At 42.6% G+C, this 18761-nt stretch overlaps 1 protein-coding gene across 6 annotated transcripts in view; it reads right to left on the bottom strand.

Moving 5' to 3' along the window:
- STAT2 (signal transducer and activator of transcription 2) overlaps nt 1-17106 on the bottom strand; it is a 126487-nt gene extending 109381 nt beyond the window's left edge. For 3 of the 6 annotated variants that reach the window (XM_040341048.1, XM_040341050.1, XM_040341051.1), the window contains exons 1-2: nt 17003-17106; nt 7860-8036 (exon numbers count right to left, since the gene is read on the bottom strand). In XM_040341048.1, the coding sequence (XP_040196982.1) occupies nt 7860-7990 (131 nt within the window). In that variant the 5' untranslated portion in view covers nt 7991-8036; nt 17003-17106. Of the gene's footprint in view, nt 1-7859; nt 8037-9899; nt 10035-17002 lie in introns of those variants that run through there. The other 3 variants (XM_040341049.1, XM_040341054.1, XM_040341053.1) reach the window with 3 other exon arrangements.
- Between the last annotated feature and the right edge of the window lie 1655 nt (nt 17107-18761).

The following is an 18761-nucleotide window of genomic DNA, read 5'->3' as shown; positions in this document are numbered from 1 at the left end:
AACTCTGGAGGAGCTGCAGAGATCCACAGCTCAGGTGGGAGAATCTGTCGTGTACTCCACAAATCTGGGGCTAGATTCAGCAAGAATGTACGCCGGCGTATCTATAGATACGCCGCGTACATTCAAAGCTGCGCCGGCGTATCTTCTTTCTGTATTCAGAAAGCAAGATACGCCGAAATTAGGCTAAGATCCAACTGGCGTAAGTCTCTTACCCCGTCGTATCTTAGGGTGCATATTTACGCTGGTCGCTAGGTGGCGCTTCCGTCATTTTCGGCGTAGAATATGCAAATGACCTATATACGCCGATTCACAAACGTACGTGCGGCCGGCGGAATTTTTTACGTTGTTTGCGCAAGGCTTTTTCCGGCGTAACGTTGCTCCTGCTATATGAGGAGCAACCAATGTTAAGTATGGACGTCGTTCCCGCGTCAAATTTTGAATTTTTTATGTCGTTTGCGATTAGGACTGGACGTAATTTACGGCGGAAGCAATGACGATTTGCGGGGGAATTTCGAGCATGCGCACTGGGATTCTTTCACGAACGGCGCATGCGCCGTTCGGAAAAGACCTTAAAATACGTGGGGTCAACAATAATTTTAATAAAACACGCCCACATCATCCCCATTTGAATTAGGCGGGCTTACGCCGGCCCACATACGTTACGCCGCCGTAACTTAGGGCGCAAGTTCTTTATGAATACGGAACTTGCGCCCTAATTTACGGCGGCACTAAATTACGCAGGGCTATCTGAATATAGCCCCTGGCCTTTATGGAAGAGTAGCAAAAAAAAAGCCATTGTTGAAAGAAAGCCTTAAGAAGTCCTATTTGCAGTTTGCAAGGAGCCATTTGGAGCACAGAGCAAACATGTGGAAAAAGATGCTCAGGTCAGATTAGACCAAAAACCTACGTTAGACTTAAGCCCCTTTCACACGTGTATAACTTGTCCCAAGATTTGGGACTGCAAAGTAGCATGACAAGTCGTACCCCATGATTTCCAATGACAACCATTCATATTGGTACGACTTCAAGTCGTGCCAACTACAAAGTAGTCCCTGCACTACTTTGGTCCAACTTACACAGGCATTCCCTGAAATCAAGTCAAAATCGCGATAAAATTGCATCAAAATCGCAGCCCCGAAATTGCAGTAAAATCGCATGACTTTGAAGTCACACAAGTGTGAAAGGGGCCTTAAATGTACTTGTAAAACCTTCCAGGATGGCACACCTGAGAGATGAGGGCTCCTCCCTACAGAAAACACAATAAATTGACAGCTTGTTATAAGTCCCCACCCTTCCCCTTGATCCCCAGTTTGTAATAAAGTAATCCCGAACTGGTTCACAAGGAGAATCACTCCACATTGATACTCACCACCTAGTGTTCAACTAATTTTCCCTCCCCCACAGGGCGGGAAGTAGGTCGGCTGTCTTGGAAGGTTCGTAGAAATACCATTACTGGTAAGTCTAAGGTAGATTTTCTCCTATCCCATCACCTTCAAGGACAGCGCACCTGAGAATCTGGTTCTGATGACATCCTTGACTCCCTATCAGTGATAGGAAAAGCTGTAGCATACCTTGCAGACATTGCAGTTGAATCAGCAAGAGCTTCGGTTAAGCCGCATTAATCAATTTAGCTATAAGAGCTGTCTGGATCAAGGCCTGGGAAGGAGATGTCATATTGAAAAAAAAAATGTTGTGGCCTTCTCTTTCAGAATTTACTGTTGTTTGGCCTGGACCTGGACAAGGTCCTGTCTAGCTCCTCGGAAAAGGGAAGAAGTTCCCATTAAAGCCCAAGAAGGAAAAAAATAATTGTAGCCCCCCTGCAAAATTGTCTGCAAAAGACTTGAGACTGGGGCGGAGGTTTACCTTCCAGCAGGACAACAACCCAAAACACACAGCCAGAGCTACAATGAAATGGTTTGGATCAAAGCATATTCATGTGTTAGAATGGCCCAGTCAAAGTCCAGACTTAAATCCAGTTGAGAATCTGTGGCAAGACTTGAAAATTGCTGTTCACAGACGCTCTCCATCCAATCTGACAGAGCTTGAGCTAATTTGCAAAGAAGAATGGGCATAAATGTCACTCTGTAGATGTGCAAAGCTGGTAGAGACATATCCAAAAAAGACTTGCAGATGTAACTGCAGAGAAAGGTGGTTCTACAAAGTATTGACTCAGGAAGGCTGAATATAAATACACGCCACACTTTTCACATATTTGTAAAAGAAAATTTAAAACAATTTATAATTTTTCTCCCACTTCACAATTCTGTTCTTTTTTTCTTGGTCTATTACATAAAATCCCAATAAAATACATTTACATTTTTGGCTGTAACATGACAAAATGTGGAAAATTTCAAGGCGTATGAATACTTTTTCAAGGCACTGTATATGTGCTATACTTTTGGGATCCCACTGGAAGTTGGACATTACTGTAGTAGGCATTGCTACTGATCTCCGCTAGCTTCTGGGTCCCATACTGAGCAGCTGTCCTTCTGCATTGTGAAAACCAAATTGTCATTTGCTCTTTGGGGGCACCATTCAGGGAACACTTTGCATTTTCTCAATGAATGCAAAGCATTCTCTAATTGGAGGAGGTGGAGAGGTAGGTAGATTTCACAATTTCCACCTCGTCCAATCAAAGAACACTTTGCATTCATAGAGAAAATGTAAAGCCTTCAGACCCATGCCAAGCGGGTCACGGCCTGTGTTCAGTAAGCAGACGTGCAGCCACTCATCGTGGAACCCAGAAGATAGTGGGGTTCGCTATAGTAGCAGTGCCTATTACAGTGATTTCCTACTTCCAGTGGGATCCCACAAGAATAGCACATCCATACTTACATTGGTCCAATCAATGTAGCTATGCAAGAATATTCCATACATGGAATTCAGCTTTAACGCATGGGCAAGGTATTTGTTTGTTCAATGAATGTTTTGTCATGATTTATTAATTAAAAATGGAGAACAATTAAAAAAATATATATATATTTTGGATTAGAATATGTTAATGCTTTTTTCCAATGAGAAAGGAGTCATTAATTTCACGTAAGCTGGCCATAGATGGTTCGAACCATGTATGGGCAGGCAGAATGCACCCAAGTTGATTGATTGATCAACTTGAGTGCAACCAGCCTGTCTGATGTTACATGTGATCGCTGCTAGCGGCTGTTATAGCCACTAGCAATAATCACTGTGTTCTGCCGCTAGGGACAGCTTCCCCTGCCCCCCCCCCCCACCGGGAGAACACAATGGCTCCGCAGGAGGGATTGCCTTGTCAACAATGACTGCGTTAATAGGCAAATCAAGCAAGTTTATTTTCTGCAACCCGCGGCTGTAAGAAATTTGCTTCATCTATGGAAGACCTTCCTCATAACATGTACATAACCTGTTTAGACATGAAAATGCTACTCCCAATTCAAGGTATGTGGCATTTTACAGACAAATCTGCTGCCTCAAGAACTGTGCCCCACATCTGCCCCAAAACAAAATAATAGCAGGACCAGAATCTAATAAGCAGTATTACATACAGTATCTCACAAAAGTGAGTACACCCCTCACATTTCTGTAAATATTTTATTATATCTTTTCATGGGACAACACTGAAGAAATTACACTTTGCTACAATGTAAAGTAGTGCGTGTACAGCTTGTATAACAGTGTAAATTTGCTGTCCCCTCAAAATAACTCAACACACAGGCATTAATGTCTAAACCACTGGCAACAAAAGTGAGTACACCCCTAAGTGAAAATGTCCAAATTTGGCTCAATTAGCCATTTTTCCTCCCCGATGTCATGTGACTCGTTAGTGTTACAAGGTCTCAGGTGTGAATGTGGAGCAGGTGTGTTAAATTTGGTGTTGTTGCTCTCACTTTTTCATACTGGTCACTGGAAGTTTAACATGGCACCTCATGTCAAATAACTCTATGAGGATCTGAAAAAAATTGTTGCTCTACATAAAGATGGCCTAGGCTATAAGAAGATTGCCATAACCCTGAAACTGAGCTGCAGCATTGTGGCCAAGACTATACAGCAGTATAACAGGACAGGTTCCACTCAGAACAGGCCTTGCCATGGTGGACCAAAGAAGGTGGAGTCCGCATTCTCAGTGTCATATCCAGAGGTTGTCTTTGGGAAATAGATGTATGAGTGCTGCCAGCATTGCTGAAGAGATTGAAGGGGGGGGGGGGGTCAGCCTGTCAGTGCTCAGACCATACGCTGCACACTGCATTAAATTGGTCTGCATGTCTGTCATCCCAGAAGGAAGCCTCTTCTAAAGATGATGCACAAGAAAGCCCGCAAACAGATTGCTGAAGACAAGCAGACTAAGGACATGGATTACTGGAACCATGTCCTGTGGTCTGATGAGACCAAGATAAACGTATTTGTTTCAGATGGAGTCAAGCGTGTGTGGTGACAACCAGGTGAGGAGTACAAATGACCCCAAACACACCTCCAAGACAACCACTGCCTTGCTAAAGAAGCTCAAGGTAAAGGTGATGGATTGGCCAAGCATGTCTCCAGACCTAAACCCTATTGAGCATCTGTGGGGCATCCTTAAAGCGGGGGTTCACCCTATAAAAAAAAAAAAAAAAAAAAAAAATTTCTTCTAGCATAAAATTAGGCATAGTAGCGTGAGCTACAGTATGCCTGTCTTGATTTTTTTAGCCCGGTACTCACAGTGCAATCCTCTACAGAAGATTCCGACTCCCAGCGGGGAATGGGCGTTCCTATCCAGACGGAGGATGATTGACGGCCGGCTCTGGCACGTCACGCTTCTCCGGAAATAGCCGAAATAGGCTTGGCTCTTCACGGCGCCTGCGCATAGTCTGTGCGCAGGCGCCGTATAGTGCCGTGAAGAGCCGAGACCTACTCCGGCTGTCTTCGGGGAGCGTGACGTGCCAGAGCCGGCCGTCAATCATCCTCCGTCTGGATAGGAACGCCCATTCCCCGCGGGGAGTCGGAATCTTCTATAGAGGATTGCACTGTGAGTACCGGGCGAAAAAAATCAAGACAGGCATACTGTAGCTCGCGCTACTATGCCTAATTTTATGCTAAAATGTTGCTATGGAGGGTGAACCACCGCTTTAAACAGAAGGTGGAAGAGTGCAAGGTCTCTAACATCTACCAGCTCTGTGATGTCATCATGGAGGAGTGGAAGAGGACTCCAGTGGCAACCTGTGAAGCTCTGGTGAACTCCATGCCACAGAGGGTTAAGGCTGTGCTGAAAAATAATGGTGGCCACACAAAATATTGACACTTTGGGCCCAATTTGGACATTTTCACAAAGAGATGTACTCACTTTTGTTGCCATTAATGGCTGTGTGTTGAGTTATTTTGAGGGGACAGCAAATTTACACTGTTATACAAGCTGTACACTCACTACTTTACATTGTAGCAAAGTGTCATTTCTTCAGTGTTGTCCCATGAAAAGATATAAATAAAATATTTACAAAAATGTGAGGGGTGTACACACTTTTGTGAGATACTGTATAGTTAACTCACCAACACTTGAGCATTGTAAAAAAGAGGAACTCCCGCGCTGTCAGTAAAACTAAGCTAGGGGGCACTGCTGCAGACACCTAGTGATCTGTCCTAATCAGAAAAAAGTGTCAAATGGAAAAGTGGTGATGTCTGCGATGTGTGACAAAGGGAAGGGGACAGTGTAACTGATGGGCACACTGAATGTGTAAGACACAATAACTGTGTAAATCACACTGAAAGCAATGAGTGATCCAAGTACATCAAAATCTTCAACAAAAATAAATGCGTGAAACAAATATCATAAATCAAACGTGGATCAAGTAAATATATAAATATATAAGAGCCAAAGGATTGGCAAAGAAAACTCACTAAGTGGTAGTAAATGAGCAGAGAGTCTCTATATACCAAAGCCAGGCACAAGTGTTGAAAGGTAGAAAACTTCAGTGTAAAACACCTCTTGTGACTCCTAGCAGCTCACAGTGTGCCCATCAGTTACACTGTCCCCTTCCCTTTGTCACACAGAGCATACATCACCACTTTTCCATTTAACACTTGAGCATTGTCTTAACGTAAGTCCAATGCAATGACAAGCTGAAATCCATTGAATTCAATAGACCTAGTTCACACCATTTCCCTGTTTTGTTGGGCACTGAGTAAAAACGCAACATGCTGCATTTACATGCAACAGGCAGCAATACAGTGCATGTTGAGACTAACAAAATAAAAGTACAATACAAAAATGAATATTCAGCGCAGACCCCAACCTTAGACATAATAAGATAAATATAGTTGCAGGCAGAACTCTACACCGTCAATACACAATACCTTGATAAGAATATAAAACAAAACAGTGCAGCACAAAAAACAAAAATACATGATTAAAAGTCAATTTTACAGAGAAGTTCAGGATATCTGCCACTGTGAGGATGTGTCTAAAACAGCAATGTCAGAGCGAGTCCAGCCCCTCCACCAAAGCAGCCGCTCACCTCCTTAATATGACCAGAATGGTCTGAATGTGCTTTCCCACAATATGGGGGTATAAATCCTCTAATGGTTAATCAGTGGCACAGATGTTGATCGCTCCGTGGTATATATGTGGTTGCATAAAAATAGAACACAATCTAGTGCTCTCTGCTTATATGTAAATTTATTTGAAAAAATTAAGAAAAACTTACAAGTAAAGCATTTGTACAAAGTGCATGTAGTGAGCGCTTTGGTTACAAGACAGAAAAACAGTTACTCGAGAAACGGTAATTGATGGTCGGACTTTAGAGGCAAGACGGGAATATCAAAAAATATAAATGTATTACAAAAAATAACGAGTATTCAGAACAAATCAATAAAAGAAAACCATATAGGATATATGATATAGAAAATATCCTCTGTGCATCGTCTACGCGTTTCACCGTTAGGCTTCCTCAGGACGAGCAGAAAAACTTAACAGTAGAAAAATATATTTCATTGTCTCGGAATACTCCAAGATTATATATATATATATATATATATATATATATATATATATATATATATATATATATATATATAGATATATAGAGAGAGGATAATACGGAGAAGTTCCAAATGTAGTAAAAAAGTCTCCAAAAATCTATCTATACTGTCGGTTATAAAAGTGCACCGTAGATACAGTTCTAATGGTTCACGGATGAACATTAATTCCAGGGCAGACCATGGAGGGTATAGCAGAGACACGTAGGTATCCAATATACTATAGCCAGGTACATCAGACCTGGATCCAAATATTTATGTATTGAAAGCCCTTAAAGGTAAGACAGCCAGCGGTATCAATAGAACCACAAACACACAGTAGATTGATAAGCGCCGTATACCCCGTGGAATAGCCTGCGCTTTGGTTACAAACAATCAACCAAAAAGATGGCCGCGAATGACATCATAAATAGCTCCTCCATGTACACGTTACGTCCTTGGGCGGGACGTATGACCATTCTGGTCATATTAGGGAAGTGAGCGGTTGCTCATGTTGTTGGTGGAGGGGCGGTACAATATTATTGATTTGTTTTTTTGCGCTGCACTGTTTGTTTTATAAACAAAATAATGTATTTTAGATTCTGCTTTGGGGGGGAAAAAAAAAATCACATATGAATGCAACGCATGGTGCAAATCATGGCCACATAGACTCAAGAAATAAATTATCCATTATATAGCAAGCAATCTTACTCAAGAAAAGTTTTTTTTTCCTTCAGCAAATACTGAGAGAAATACTGCAGCTGCCATTGCTGACCAGGAATGCCAAAGCGCAGAAAAAGAAAGCCAAAGTAAAGACAAAAGGTCTTTATCTGCTGCTTCCAAATTTCCCCCAGGAAACGCTCCCTATTAGTATTTATGAGCTTATATGCCTCCCTTACCAGTCTTGTGATTCAATCCATGGTGCCAAATACTGCCGCACCTCCACTGGTAGAATCGGGTCACTGTAGAGTCCTAGGAGGTGGTCCTTGAAGGGTCCAGTTAAGTTCAACAGGGAGTCCCATTGGCTCATGTTGTGACCCACCAACGCACTTTCACCAGAGGAGCGATAAAATTAGCTGGAAAGAAATATTATATAACTAAAGAAATCTATAAAAACAGATTACATTTTCTTCTGTTGACTACAGTTTTGTAAACAAGCTGAACAAGGACATAGGAGATACATTAAGAAGACCAACGTAACACATTTGCAAGGCTATTCTACGTTCTGTCGATGTGGAAATCCAGCCAAACACTTTTCTTTCTTGGAGAGATAATGAGATAGATATAGGAAGGGTTGGACCAGATTTTTTTGTGGTCTTTGTCCCCATTGGGAATATTTCCCTTTGGTTCCTGTCCTAGTCATAAGACAGGAAAGAAGAAGAAATCACATAATTTGGTGTGTACAATGAAATATTTTATCTCCCCTCCTTTTCGATGACTACTATAAAATGTGACATTTCCCCTTATTTTCTGTCCCATGCCAACTATCACTGATATAGAAAGTATACAATTGCGACATGTCATATTGCAATTGAATGTTAATCAAAATGACCTTTCCCTTTCAGTCTGCAGCTTTGTAATTTTCTGTAAAATGCAATGCACTATGGCTATCTGGAAGTGTTTTTTAGACAGAACGCCCCTCAGAAACATAATTTCCTGCTTGTGTGATTGGCTCACCAATTTTCCCAGAAGTCTGCACTAAGATACAAGTCAGATTTCAGGCATCCCCTGCAACAAAAATTTCATTTTTGGTAGGATACTCCCAATAAAAAACAACATCTAAAAGGGAGGGAGACCCTGCAACTTTCCTCAGAGGAACGAACAGGGATTTCTCCAGAATAACAAAAGGTAGGAATCTGCAATAAAGTTTGTTACAATCCTTGCATTAAATATAGATCTCCCGGGGGGAGATTCAACTTTTAAATAACGCATTTCCTCAATTATTTCACCTCCTATGTCATTGCCTATTAACAAAAAGAAAACTGAATAGCTATTCAATTAGCCCTTTTCCATTACTCAAGGTGCATATGAAAGACTTTGGTCTTGATTTACTAAGGCATATCTCTGCAATGCTGGAAAGAAGACACATTAATGCATGTTATGTTACAGTCTCAGCTTGAGAAAGGTGCGCGCTGTGATCCCCCAGAACTCACAGTGCTAGCACTGAAACGTGTTGCATTCTGGGTCCTGTGACGTCATCCCCCCTCTCTGCACGCCGTTGTGTCCCAGTGTGCGCTTCAGCCCTCTATCTAGCTGCCACACAGTTTACCTGGAAACTTCCTGTTTGGGAAAACAGGCACCTGCATTCATCTCTGCAACACACAGCAGCTGCTACAAGTGGACTTCACCAATACGGCCAAGAGACTGACTGTCCTATGGACCCCATCTTTATGCCTAAATACAGTAACTTCTATGTGAGTAACTTGATGCTGTTTATACATTAAAAGTTTACAGTCTTTTCTAAGTGGCGCCTGTTGTTGTTTTCTTTTTGTTACATGTTTGGAGTTTGGCTTCAGCTCCCTGCACAAGGCTGCCCAGATCCTACAGACTGTCATCTCACTTCAGAGCCTGGTGCTCAAAGGACTTTTTACTTGACATGTGTTATATCTTCTAACTGCAGCGTGCGCCATTACTGTGTATATTTTATTTTTATGTCCATTAAAAGTGCCAGTAGCAGGGGTTGGGACAAGTAATAACCATGCCAAGAGGACTGAGGCAGTTGTTTTACCAGTTATTTCAAATCCAGGCCCTGCAAGGACCATTGACCTACTCCTATGCCACAGAGTAGCAGTGTGTGTTGTGGAAAAGAAGAGTCACATTCTCTCTATGATATAACCACTTCCTGTATTCTGCACAATCTGACTTTACAGAACGGAAAAAACCCAGTGCTACAAATCACAAAAGTATCAGTAAATAAGGGCTCCATTTATTACACCTACCTGACTTCTCACAAATAAATCTAAAGCCAAATTGTTTAATTTGTATTGTTGTGGATGGAGCTGTAAGGCCTCATTTACACAGGCGGCAAGGGAGGCAGTAAGACCAGGCGTTTGAGTCATGGTTTTACCACCCACCTAAAAAAAATAACATACAATCAGAGGGGTCTGTACACATTATTGCATCTGCTATGCTAAATTTTGCAGCTGCCACAAATTTACCACGGTTTGTCAGGTTTCACCACCTGGTAATGCGTTACTACTAAACCCACGACAATAAAAACAATTCTTTATATGCAGTAAAGCATGCTTCTTGTACTCACTGTGGAACCTAAGGGGCTAATCCTCTCCATTGTGTAAAATGGCTGATTGATCCTGTCTTCTCTTACCCTTTCTTTCTTCCACAGTCCCCAATCTACCTGCTGATAAAACAGGGCCTTGGGGACAAACTGCACATGCTCAGTTTTGTGTGTATTGCTAGAGAAGTTGTATTTTCTTGGGAGAGTGCATGTGATCAGCAAAAGGCCAATAAGCACTGTCCAGACAAAGGGTCAGGAGTCCTACAGCTTTATAAGACAGTCATGAGAATGAAAACTCCTCCTACAAGCTTTAACCAGACACTGATAGGAGTTACAAGACTGCTATATACTGCTAATGAGAAAAGGTATTTAGCAGTTTACATTTACTAAAACAATTGCATTGCCATGTTCTGTGTACTGCGGGAGACCATAGTTACATAGTTAGTCAGGTCGAAAAAAGACACAAGTCCATCCAGTTCAACCACAAAAAATAAAAAACAAAATAAAAAACACAATACAATCCTATACACCCAACTCCATACCCACAGTTGATCCAGAGGAAGGCAAAAAACCCCAGCAGAGCATGATCCAATTTGCTACAGCAGGGGAAAAAATTCCTTCCTGATCCCCCGAGAGGCAATCGGATTTACCCTGGATCAACTTTACCTACAAATCTTAGTACTCAGTTATATTCTGTACATTTAGGAAAGAATCCAGGCCTTTCTTAAAGCAATATAACCAGATATAGTGAATGCAGGGTCCTTGGTTTAGTAACACTTTAAAGTCTACATTCCACAACCATAAGCCAATCGCTTGGCTCGCAGTTAGGGCATGGTAATTCCATTTAAATCCCTGTTCAGAAAAAGAAATCCCCCCCCCAAAAAAAAGGCTAAAATGGAACTTAGTAACGCAACATATTTGTCCTCCCCTTCCCTCTTACACTAATGTAAAAAAATATATATATATAATTTGTACCCCGCTTTCCAGGACCCCTGCCTCCTGGGGTTGGTATGTCACACCTATCCCAGGAAACAATGCGTTACCAAAGGCGCATGCATGCAGTAAGGTGCAGCACATGTACAGAATAGATGTGCCTTGAAAAAGCATTCATTTTATGTGATAGACCAACACAAAGTGGCACATAATTGTGAAGTGGAAGGAAAATTATACATGTTTTTTTTTTTTTTTTACAAATAAATATCTGAAAAGTGTGGTGTGCATTTGTATTCAGCCCCTTTACTCCGATACCGCTAACTAAAATCCAGTGGAACCAATTGCCTTCAGAAGTCACCCTATTAGTAAATAGAGTACATCTGTGTGCAATTTAACCTCAGTATAAATACAGCTGTTCTGTATTTATAAGGTTTGTTAGAGAACCTTAGTGAACAAACAGTATCATAAAGGCCAAGGAACACACTAGACAGCTCAGGGATTATGTTGTGTAGAAGTTTAAAGCAGGGTTAGGTTATAAAAAAAAAAACAACATCCCAAGCTTTGAATGTCTCATGTTCAATCCATCATATGAAAATGGAAAGAGTATGGCACAACTGCAAACATACCACAACAGAGCTGTCCACCTACACTGACAGGCCGGGCAAAGAGAGCAATAATGAGAGAAGCAGCCAAGAGGCCCATGGTAACTCTGGAGGCGCTGCAGAGATCCACAGCTCAGGTGGGAGAATCTGTCCACAGGACAACGATTAGTCGTGCGTTCCACAAATCTGGCAAAATGATGTGTGACGGAAAACTAACACTGCCCATCACCCTTAACACACCATTCCGACCATAAAACATGGTGGTGGCAGCATCATGTTGTGGGGATGCTTTTCTTCAGCAGGGACAGGGAAGTTGGTCAGAATTGATGGGAAGATGGATGGATGGAGCCAAATACAGGGCAATCTTAGAAGAAAACTTGTTGAGTCTACAAAAGACTTGAGACTGGGGCGGAGGTTCATCTTCCAGCAGGACAACAACCCTAAACATACAGCCAGAGCTACAATGAAATGGTTTAGATCAAGGAACTCCAAACATTTCAAACAAAAGGACACTTTATTGTCCTTCACCCTTTAGAAAGGGCCGGATTGTGGCCAGTGGGTGCAGAAAATGTCCCGGGCCCAGCACCAGTAAGAATAAATGTGGCCTTGGGGTTGGTGGTCAGTGGGGGGAGGAGTAGGGCCCCTATCAGTAGGAGGAATAGTATCCCATCATTGAGATCAGCAGAAGAAATAGTGCCCCCTTGTTGGTGTCAGTGGAAGGAATAGTGCCTCATATGAGTTGGAGGAATAGTGCCCCAAGGACCACATGAAAGGCTAATAAAGGGCCACATCTGGCCCTCGGGCCGTAGTTTGGAGACCTCTGGTTTAGATCAAAGCATATTCATGTGTTAGAATGGCCCAGCCAAAGTCCAGACCTAAATCCAATTGAGAATATGTGGCTTGAAAATTGCTGTTCACAGATGCTCTCCATCCAATCTGACAGAACTTGAGCCATTTTGCAAAGAAGAATGGGCAAAAATGTCATCCCCAAAATTACTTGCAGCTGTAATATCAGTGAAAGGTGGTTCTACAAAGTATTGACTCCGGGGGGCTGAATATAAATGCACACCACAATTTTCACATATTTGTAAATAAAAAAATAAAAATGTAAAACCATTTATTGTTTTCCTTCCACTTCACAATTATGTGCCACTTTGCGTTGGTCTATCACATAAAATCCCAATAAATCCCAAAATCACATAAAATCCCAATAAAATACATTTACATTTTTGGTTGCAAATATGGAAAATTTCATGGGGTTTGAATACTTTTTCAAGGCACATCTACACATTCACAGCGGATTTCTAAACATGCTCACAAACACTGCTGCCGACTGCTATAGTGCATTCCTACCAGAAATGGGCCATTTGCGCACAGAAGTGGAAATCTGCTATCGGTCTCTGTCAGGTGCCACAAACCTGGCAGAGATCCCGGTGGTGTATCTGCACATGCGCCAGATTTTGAAAAAGGGCAAAGGGAGATTTATTTAGCGGTTAAAGCAGAACTAAAACTCTGCTGTCATAAACTGTGAGCAGGCAGGCTCTTTATTGAAGAAGAGATATTCTCTCTTCTGCAATAAAATACACCTACCTGCCTGCTCTCTGTCTTCTCTGGCATGTAAACTGGGCTGTGCATGTCCAGCTCAGCTTATACTGCCAGCATAGTCTCCGGCAATATGTGTGGCGTATGACTGACTTATGCGCATGCCGCTCCGGCCCCTGAAGATGGCCGAAGACCGCCACCCAGCAGAAGATGCTGGCACCAGTGCAGAAGGAAGCAAAGGTAAGTGTAGCTGCACTTTAAGGTGTCACTAAACCCACATCAATAAATGCTGTATTACATTCTGTTCATACTCACATTGGGATTTGTTTTCTGTATTCTACAAAAAAACAACTGGCTGATCCTGCTGCTCTCTATCGCCACCTTCTGTCGATGTCCCTAATTCAGCTAGGGATTTTGCAGCTATGGTGGAAACTCTGCACATACTTAGATTTTTACCCTGAACATTTCTTCCCTATCACATCTGAGCATCCAATGTGACTATAGAGTCACACATATGGGCGTATACAGTGATAAATGACAGCCCACTTCCTCCCTCCTCCTTCATGCCCACTAACCAGCTAAACACAATATGGGCAGAATATTATGTAGATTAATGGAGGCTTCACCTCCCTCTTATTCTAAGACACAGTTTTTTTTAACATGTGACCAGCAGCAGAGAACTAGAAGCTCCGTCTACTTATGTTTCCCTGCAGACAGGTTGGGAAAGATCTGAGTCACGTGACAGTTGTATATTGATTAGGAAAAAGGTACTTAGATTTTTTTTATTAAAACAATTACAGTTCCATTCAACCATATACAGAAACAGAAGGGACAATGTAAATGAAACAATGGGGGAAATCCACTTTGCACTACAAGTGCAAAGTACACTTGAAATTGCACTTGGAAGTGTAGTCGCTGTAAATCTGAGGGGTAGATCTAAAATGAGGGGAAGCTCTGCTGATTTTATCATCCAATCATGTGCAAGCTAAAATTATGTTTTTTATTTTCCTTGCATGTCCCCCATGGATCTACGACGACTGCACTTACAAGTGCACGTTCAGTGCAATTTCAAGTGCACTTTGCACTTGTAGTGCAGAGTGGATTTTCCTTTCATAAATAACCCCCAATGTGTGTTTAGTATCCTACGTAAAAGGAGGCAGTCAAGGAAAAGGAAAGGCAAATTCTCTCTAATGATGGCCTTACACACTTTCATTTTATTATCCGATTGATGTGCGACTCAATCAAATCAACAGACAATTCGAAACCCATAACTTTCCCTTTGATCAATCTAGATTCAATTTAATCAAACGGAGTTGCCTGGCCAGGGCAGAAAATGATTGATCGTGCAGCACTGGACATAAATTTGATTTTATCGATCAGATTATGAGAATGCATGGTGCAAAACAAAGATGCAGTCGATAACTTATGAACATATCTTCCAACTATCTTCCCCATGTGTAATGTTAAATTGAATAGATTGTTGTCCACATATTAAAGCGGGAGTTCACCCATTTATTAAATTTTTTTTTTCTCCCCTTAGATTCATGCTCGTTTGGTCTAGGGGAATCGGCTATTTGTTTTAAAATATGAGCTGTACTTACCGTTTTCGAGATGCATCTTCTCCGTCGCTTCCGGGTATGGGTCTTCGGGAGCGGGCGTTCCTTCTTGATTGACAGTCTTCCGAGAGGCTTCCGACGGTCGCATCCATCGCGTCACTCGTAGCCGAAAGAAGCCGAACGTCGGTGCGGCTCTATACTGCGCCTGCGCACCGACGTTCGGCTTCTTTCGGAAAATCGTGACGTGATGGATGCGACCGTCGGAAGCCTCTCGGAAGACTGTCAATCAAGAAGGAACGCCCAGTCCCGAAGCCCATACCCGGAAGCGACGGAGAGGATGCATCTCGTAAACGGGTAAGTACTGCTCATATTTTAAAACAAATAGCCGATTCCCCTAGACAAAACGAGCATGAAGCTAAGGCTAAAAAGTGCCCTCTAAGGGTGAACCTCCGCTTTAATGTTTCCAATTGGAGAAGATCGATCACTTGTCGAAGCATGCACTGCCACCCTAAAACACCAGAACAGGAGTTCCCATTGGAAGCTTTCCCCCCTTTCAGTCACGGTGACAGTAATCACCCTGACACATAAAGAGGATGAATATAACCCCAACAGGGGTTCTAACACATCCCCTCCTTTCTCCAAAAATTAAAAGAAAAGGGATTTATTTTAAATACACAAAAAAACTTCAGTAGTGTGTTCACTGTTTCTTCATTGTCCACGGCAGGGGGTGTCCCCAGAATTGAGGAGAAATCTTCCAATGGGGACAGTAGTTCCAATGTCACTGTCTAAAGCCGGGTACACATTACAGTTTTTGTCATGCAATCCAGTAAAAAACTGTCATCTCCAGTCAGACGCTGTACTAACAATCCAACATTAGTTGCAGCGACCTGCCCCCCGCTGAGCTGTTGTGTACTACAGGGGGGCACCACCAGAACACTCCGATCAGCGCTCTCTGCCATTGGCTGGGAGCACTGATCTGAAGTCAGTTGGCTGCTGGTTTTCCAGCATGCTTGTCTAACAGAAGCTGGCCAAACAGCCGGCTTCTGTCAGACAGATTGGCATAAACACATGCTGAATGTTGGTCGTTTTTGTTTTCTGAACCGGCTGATGTCTCCTGGCATTTGGCCCGTGTGTACCAGGCTTAAGGCTGGCCATACACTGTTCAAATCTCGGCTGGATAAGCAGGAACCAGCTGAGATTTGAACCGTTAATGGCCAGGCTGAATGTACCAAGATGATCGATCATCTTGGGTACAACCAGCCTGGCGGATTCTCTTGCGATTATCGCTAGTGGCTGCTATAGCTGCTAGCAATAATCACTGTCTTCTCCTGGCGGGGATGGCTTCCCCTGTCCGCCGGGAGCAGACAATTGCTCAGCAGGAGGGATTCCCCTGTCAGTACTGTGTTGGAACCCGTGGTTGCGGAAAGAAATTTGCATTGTATACGGCTGGCCTAAGGCAAGGCATAGATAATCGATTAACTTTCCTTCAAGCATGAGTTAAAGGATTCCCCTATCGGGAAATGCCTCCCGCAGCTTTATTGTATGCTGCCGGTCTGGGGAGGGGGCGCAGGGAACCTTCCAGGCCAACAGAATACAAGGATTACTGCTGGGCGGCTTTACCCCCCCCCTTTGTCAGTGTTAAATGGTTTGTCTCATCCCTGTAACTGATACCTCTGCAAGAGAGCTTGAGCTTTTGAAAAACAACAGACTTACTGGCAGGATCACCAGGTAAAAACAGAAGAAAGCCTAAAAAAAACAAAAAAAAAACCCAATAAAGACATCACATCTAAGAATTGGTAAGCTGCAATATAATAAATATTTGCTTCTGTGTTTAATAGTGCTTTAGTGTATAATTCTTATATAGCTGTGTTTATCAGCTTTTTTCTTCTATGTGATAATATAAAATAGAACTATTCAGACATGTAAAGTAAACAAATCATAGCCAAGCTGAAGATCCAGAATTACAACATTGTCACTCAGCTAGCAGACCGCTGATGAACCCAGTGTCTGATCTCTTCTACCTCCATGTATACAGCACTTCCCTATTACAGAAGCCAGCATGACATATATACAATGAGGTGAAGCCATCAGACCAGTGCAATCACACATCCCTATACTAAGACACTGCACAGAGCAGCATGCCTCCCATACTTTATAGAAAGGTATTTATTTACCGAGCCTCGTCCAGGTCACCACTCTGCACACACACCCCTCGCAGCCGCACAGCTCCGTGTCCCCAACCCAGTGCACCCTGACTCCGCACTCATTGGCTGCAGCCAACGTCAATCATACTGCAACAGCGATCTGAGAGGCTCGATGGGCGGTGACCCGAAGCAAGGCGGAGACTGACTCCTCCCATCCTGAGCAGCTGAGCGGAGTTAGCGGCACCTGATTGGACACGCTGAAGCCGACTGGCAGCAGCAGGAGGGATATGAAACTTCCACAAGCCTATTTCCCCGGTATGACATCACGGAGTAGGCGGCCTAATATATATTTTTTTGTTGATGGGATGAGCGGAATGGGAGGAAAGAGTTGCTAGCGAACCTACTGACCTCTTCTGGTGCTGATGTGGTGCTGCACTTATCAATGTTATGTTTAATAAACTGCTGTTTCATTTACCAGAGTGGTAAAGTGGACCTATGGACTTTTTTTTAACCACGTGAAGACCAAGCCTTTGCTGGCACTTTTTGTTTACAAATTTGTATTTTTTTTTTGCTAGGAAATTACTTATCCCTTTCATGCCTAAGCCTATTTCTGTGAGTTGTTGCCTACAAGTTAAAATCTGTATTTTTTTTGCAAAGAAATTCCTTAGAACCCCCCAAACATTATATATATTTTTGCAGAGACCCTAGAGAATAAAATGGCGATCATGGCAATTTTTTTTTTATGTCACACGGTATTTGCGCAGCGGTCTTTCAAACGCAATTATTTGGGGGGAAAAATACACTTTCATTAATTAACCACTTTCCGACGGCCGTACGAATATGTGCGGCCGCAGGGTGGCTCTAATTCTCTGAGAGGACGCATATATGCATCCTCCGCTCTTCCAGGCCACTAGAGGGCGCGCGTGCCTGCCGCATTCCTGAGATACCGATGCGCGTGCCTGGCGGCCGCGATGTCCGCCAGGCACTCGCAATTGGCGGTTACAAGGACATGGATCTCTGTGTGTAAAGTTGAGATCCATGTCCTGTCAGGGGAGAGAGGAGACCGGTCTGTGTCCCTTGTACATAGGGACACAATCAGTCACCTCCCCCACAGTTAGAACACAATTCAGGGTACACATTTAACCCCTTCCTCACCCCCCTAGTGTTAACCCCTTCAATGGCAGTCACATTTATACAGTAATTAGTGCATATTTATAGCACTGATCGCTGTATAAATGTGAATGGCGCCAAAAATGTGTCAAAAGTGTCCGATGTGTCCGCCATAACGTCGCAGTCCCAATAAAAATCGCAGATCGCCGCCATTTCTAGTAAAAAAAAAAAAAAAAAAAAAAATTAATAATAAAAATTAATAATTCTGTCCCCTATTTTGTAAGCACTATAACTTTTGCGCAAACCAGTCGCCTATTGCGATTTTTTTTTACCAAAAATATGTAGAAGAATACATATTGGCCTAAACTGAGAAAAAAAAATGTTTAAAAAAAATAAATAAAAAAAATGGGCTATTTGTTATAGCATCAAGTAAAAAATATTGAATTTTTTTTCAAAATTGTCGCTCTTTTTTTGTTTATAGTGCAAAAAACAAAAAACGCAGAGGTGATCAAATACCACCAAAAGAAAGCTCTATTTGTGGGGAAAAAAAGGACGCCAATTTTGTTTGGGAGCCAAGTCGCACGACCGCGCAATTGTCAGTTAAAGCGACCCAGTGCCAGAAGCTGAAATTTCACCTGGTCAGGAAGGGGGTATATGTGCCCAGTAAGGAAGTGGTTAA

The sequence above is a fragment of the Rana temporaria genome, chromosome 2, assembly GCF_905171775.1.
Source record: "Rana temporaria chromosome 2, aRanTem1.1, whole genome shotgun sequence".
NCBI lineage: Eukaryota > Metazoa > Chordata > Amphibia > Anura > Ranidae > Rana > Rana temporaria.
This window is presented reverse-complemented; position numbering and strand designations above follow the sequence as displayed.